The sequence below is a fragment of the Microplitis mediator genome, chromosome 3 (genome assembly GCF_029852145.1).
Source record: "Microplitis mediator isolate UGA2020A chromosome 3, iyMicMedi2.1, whole genome shotgun sequence".
In the NCBI taxonomy this organism is placed as follows: Eukaryota; Metazoa; Arthropoda; class Insecta; order Hymenoptera; family Braconidae; genus Microplitis; species Microplitis mediator.
The window spans coordinates 18,098,823-18,104,822 of NC_079971.1; the positions used below are offsets into that span (position 1 = coordinate 18,098,823).

At 29.8% G+C, this 6,000-nt stretch overlaps 1 protein-coding gene across 1 annotated transcript; it reads right to left on the reverse strand.

Annotated features, from left to right (window-relative positions):
- Positions 1-1,064: 1,064 nt before the first annotated feature.
- LOC130665519 (uncharacterized) lies at positions 1,065-5,665 on the reverse strand. The gene is made up of 2 exons (XM_057465952.1): positions 5,525-5,665; positions 1,065-2,343 (listed from the first exon to the last, which is right to left on the reverse strand). Exons 1-2 carry the CDS (start codon positions 5,529-5,531, stop codon positions 1,298-1,300), a joined length of 1,053 nt encoding a protein of 350 aa, XP_057321935.1. The 5' UTR covers positions 5,532-5,665; the 3' UTR covers positions 1,065-1,297.
- Positions 5,666-6,000: the final 335 nt, after the last annotated feature.

The window sequence follows — 6,000 nt, forward strand, 5'->3', positions numbered from 1 at the left end:
GTTACGAAATTTATTGCAGAAGTTATCATCCAATAATTATTAATTCTATTAGAAAAAAATTATAACACTAACTATTTTTTGATTGTAAAACGTTCCAATAATTCTAGATGATTGGAATTAAAAACTTAGCATATAATAAACAAAATTACTTAATTTTCTGAGTGTAGATTAATTTTTGGTTTTCAATCAGAATTACGAAAATTTTAAAAAAGTTCCACTCGAAGTTCGAATCTGTCTCAATTTTAAAAGTTCCACACGTCGAACTTCTTTAGAATTATTTTTACACGGGTATTCTTTCGTGTATTTTATTTTACATTAATAATTTAATTTTTTTATTTTCAAGAATAGATTTAGTCGAGGATTATCAATGGGTACTGATAATTTTTCATTAGAAAATTTAGATCCACTACAAACTTAATGATCATCAAAATTTAATTTAACCAAAAAAAACGGAAATTCTGATTTTACGAACAAGAAAAAATTTTTTACATTTAAAATAATTAATCAAATTAATTAATTTTACTAAGAGACGATTGAAAATTTTTATAATCAATTGTTTATATAAACCAAAATTAGTTTGTTAACTTTTCGTACTTATGATGTTAAAAATATTTTTGTTTATAAACATTGCGTAAGAATAATTAGTATAAATAATAATTATCCATAGTAACATTTTTTTTTTAAATTTCATCAAAAAATTTACGAAAAATCATTATTGTTATTTATTGTTTTTTTTTTTTTTTTTTTTTCTAAAGCGATGCGGAAAAAAACAAATTAGATAAGAGATAAAAAAATTGCACAATTTTGTAATTATTTTTTTGAGAATATAGAAAGCGATAGTGATACATAAGAAAAATGTAAATATTTATAAAATTTATTTTAATAATATTAATTATGAGTTTTTATTAAATAATTGTATTTGTTGGTACATTATTTAATTACATTATTAAACAGACATTAAATATTAAACATAAATAAAATATATTGAAATAGTGTTTTTTTTTTTCATTTAACAATCAAAATCTATGATATGATTATTAATGATCCATTACTTTTAAGTAGGTACTGGTCTTTAAAGATAATAGTACAATTTTTAATTTCCCGCCATGAAAATTGAAAATTTTCAAATAACGGAAAGTTATTGCTTTCAGTCTGATTTTCGAAAAATCGAGTTTTCATCAGATCTCGAAGTTTTGAGGTCCTATGAAACTATTCCGACTATTTCCGGATGGACGTCCGTGTGTGTGTGTGTGAGTGTGTAAGCCCTTAATGTTCGACGATATCTTTGGGACGACGATCACAAGGAAAATTGAAGATCCGCGTCGTCGAGGCCTACTCCTTCATCATCATGCATCACCAATTCATCATCGGAATTGATTGGGGGGGCATCAATGAAGCGGTCATCAAACGCTGGTATCACTTCAATTCCCGACTCAGGTGATTTTGGTGATCCAGTCGGATATACCCACTCGGCGTCGGCCCAATTAAATTGCCTGTGAAACGTCTTCCTTCGTTTTTTCCTGTTTTTCTTCCCTCTATACTCGCGCCACGGGTCAACTATTCCCAGCACATATTGCTGTGGCGGTGGTGGCAAAAATGGTTTCATCTCTTCCTCTATCACAGCTGGTGGAGAGACTCGAATCTCGAGTTGAGGTTCATCAGAGCGACGGCTTATCGCCCTGGACTCTTTCTGCAAACCTGTCGAAGTTGACGGCCAATCAGGTGCACGGCGACCCGCCAAGCGATACTCTGGTTGTCTGGGCGAATAAGCTACCGTGCGGGGACTCGTCAAGCGTCGATCACTGCCTCTGGACAGTCTCTCATTCGATCTACTATCATCCTCTCTGGATCTCTTAGAGGCATAATATCGATGCTGATGTTCATCAGAGCGACGGCTTTTCTCCCTGGAAACTTTTGGCAAACCTGTCGAAGTTGACGGCCAATCAGGTGCACGGCGACCCGCCAAGCGATACTTTGGTTGTCTGGGCGAATGAGCTACCGTGCGGGGACTCGTCAAGCGTCGATCACTGCCTCTGGACAGTCTCTCATTCGATCTACTATCATCCTCTCTGGATCTCTTAGAGGCATAATATCGATGCTGATGTTCATCAGAGTGACGGCTTATCTCCCTGGACACTTTTGGCAAACTTGTCGAAGTTGACGGCCAATCAGGTGCACGGCGACCCGCCAAGCGATCCTTTGATTGTCTGGGCGAATGAGTTACCGTGCGGGGACCCGTCAAGCGTCGATCCGACTTATTACTGCCTTTCGGCACTCTCTCATTCCATCCACTACGAGTCTTCGTAAATCTCTCACTAACAGAAAATCGATGGTCCCTAGTATCTAAAACAAAAAAACAATACACAATTATACAAAAGTTTAAAACTTGTCAGCTCTTTTCTGTGAATCTGATAAAGTTCTCTTAACGCTATAATACAAATCTTAATCTAAGCATTTTTGTTTTTTATCGAAGCGTTATTTATCATTTAACTTATAACTTCCTGGTGGATCCTAATTACTGTGAATTTATAGAAAAATAACGGTATATTTTTACGGTAAGTTTACCGTGCCTCTACGATAGAATTACCGTGTTTTGGCGGTGGAATAACCGCATTTTCACAGTGAATTACCCAAATTCGTTTGAAAAATGACATTCAGAACAAATACAGAAAAAGCAATTAGTCGCAGTAACATTCTTATATGCAAGTTTTAAGACCATAAGCTAAAAAAGTCTTAAGATCATAGGCTAAAAAACTTTTTGAATATGATACGTAGTCCATAGGCGTACTCACGCAAATATACGTGAGAAACTGTACTTCATTGTATTGTTCATTATAAAAACTATCGTCAGAAAATTTAGCAAATACTTAGAAAAATTTTCGAAATATATCTGCGCCTATGGTAAACAAACGAAAAAAAGTAAAAACTCTGAGTCTCGCTGGTATAGAAACTAAATTTTTAAGAGTAGGCGGGCGCCTTTAACAAAAATGGTGACAATAGATCATTATGAGAAGCTCTACGGGTTAACTGCGGTCATAAACACCTGCATGAAAATTGAAAATTTATAATTCGTATCTTAATTAGATCCCGAGATAGTCTGTAGTGATAAATTATAAATTATTTCAATAATTTATTTTCAAAAAAAATTGTTTTTTCGTAAGTTCTATTCGGAAAGGGTTTACCATACACCAAAAAATCATCGTAGTAACAGGAAAATTATTTACAAAGTTATAAGCAATCGAAGTTGGTGCTTGAATTTATACCCCCTAATAACCACCCCGAGTGAAAATTTAAGAATCCCACTCAGATTAGTTTTTCTTGTTTTTTTTTTTATTTTTATCCGTTTTGAAATATTTGTTTGATAATCTGTAAGAAAATGATCTTCTAAAACTACGTAACATTCCATTGAATTTTAATATTTTTGTAAACTTTTATAAATGTCATAATAGTTCAAAATATTAATAAGTATTATAATAATTTATTTCAACTAAATTGTGATATTCAAGTTCTAGTCACAAATGATGTCAATTCAAAATCTGAATACTATCGAACATTTTTAAATGTTGATTTTTTAAATTCTTTATTCAATTATAACAAATCTGTATTTTAAATTAAATTTAAACATGACGGCAATTCTAAATTTATCTAAAGCTATACATTTATAAAGAGTCAAGGTACAAAAATAAAATTTAGCAATTAGTATTGTAATGTAAGTATGTAATCTTTCAAAGATTAGGGTCTAAATCTTTACAATTTAAATGACTGATTTATGGTCGATAACTTAAAGGTACTGGTACTTGTAGTTCAATGTGAAAGTGAAAGTAATTATAGCTAAATGCATTGGGTCATTACTGAATTTTCAATAACTATAACAAGCAATACAAAGCTAAATGTGAAAGAAAAACGATTTTTAATAATTTGTGAAGTATTTTAAATAACTCAAGAAATTGAAATAAAATATATTTGTTGAAGATTCTGTAGTTGTATTTATTAAATTACTTTTTTTTTTTTTGTTAAAATTCAATCTTTCGGAAGTGAAAATTTAAATATTAATTATGTTGAATGAATATAAATTACTTAAACAGAATAATAAATGATTTATTAATTTATGTAAATAAAAATCACTAAAAACTTTTTATTTTAATATTTAAAATGCAGAAACTTGTATTTGTTGTTAATGACAAATATAAGGGGAGGAGAGGAAAGAGGGCTCTCCCGTTTAAAATATATTGGAAAATTATTTTTTCTATTTTATAAATAACTCTATGAAACAGATTTTTTTTCCAATTTTGAATTTAGATCTTATCGGAAATCAAAATTCTTTACAAAAAGGTCTATTGGGTCATATGCTATGAGTTGATATTATAAATAAAGCTACAGAGGATGAAACTATAGAAAAACAAGATCACATTTTCGAAAAAAATTTTTTTTTGCTATTTATTCGTTAATCAACAAGATTTTTTTTTTATCCTGCAATCAGATCTTTTATATAAAATTTAATTGTTTACATAAATGATCTTTATAAGGTGATTCTCATTGAGCTAAGAAAGAAGTTACAGAGCTCTGAAGTTGCAAAAAAAAAGTTTTTTTTGTTATTTTTGCTTTTAATATTTATTCTTGATTTATCGACCTATATAATATATGTACTAGGGTCTTTCAAAAGAAACAATTTTTTTTTTTTTTCTAGGAAACAGGTTCAATAGTATCATTTAGATATAAAAATACACCTGTGATAATTAGAGCTCTCACTATGATCATTAAGAGATTCCGCGTTGCACGGAATAATGTTCTAAATATATAAAAAAATTAAAAAAAATTCTCATCAAAGATAAGCTCTTAATTTTAGTTGTAAGTACTCGCTTAATGAATTTAAAATTTTCCCATTTAATTAACACGTGAATTGTTTTTATTTTTTTTTTTTTTTTTCAATTATCTATATCTTCTCGGAATTTCATGATATTTAATCGGCAATAGGTGAAAATTTCAGATGAGTGTTTCCTCGTTAAAAGAGCTTCTAACTAATTTATGTTTTGCAAACGACTTCACTGATAAAAAATCATAAAGCCAATTTTTTCTCGAATTTCATGGTTTTTATATTTTACTTGCAAACCACTAACTTTACGAAAAATTCATAGAGAACTTTTTTTAAAGGGGGTTCGATTTCCTACAAAAAAAGTCATGTAAGCCATTACCGTACAGCAAGTAGTTTTCAAGATAAATCCAATTAAATATCTCAAAATTTGAAATAAATCACTGTTTTATCCGAGATTTGGGTACTTCTTAGTAAAATTATGGTCAAAGAAATATATAATATATATCCATAAACATATTTTTGATGATATATTTCGTATTAGATTGTGAAAATGATATTTTTGATTGAAATTATGATCACATTGAATTAAAAAATTAAACTCAAAACGAAAAATATATTTTCAACCATAGAATCAAATCAGAGATTTCAGAATTCATCATTCTTATATTTAATTATATAAATATTATTAGAAAAAAAAATTGTTTAACTTACCTTCCATAATATCTGCTCTTTCGATGTAAAAAATTTCTACTATCACTCACTGAAGACTATAGATAGTTGAATAAATACACTTTAAGTTCGATTATTTAGGATATTGGTGTATAAAATTAAAAATAATTCAAGAGATCCTCTCTATACTGTAACCAAAGTTAGACTGACTGCATAAAATTTTGTAAGGACTAACTTCCTCTGCAGGATGTAAGGAGGGATAAAATTCAGGTGATTGGTCAACAAATAAGTAGTGGGGCTTTTAAGCACTACCATTTAAAGGACCAAGAGTAATAGGCTATACTGTGACGGTTATAGGCTTAAAAACCTTTTAAAAATGATACGTAGTCCATAGGCGTACTCACTTAAAGATACCTGAGAAACTGTACTTCGTTGTGTTGTTCATTATAAGAATTATAGTCAGAAAATTAAGCAAATACTTCGAGAAATTTTTGAAATAAATCTGCGCCTTTGGTAAG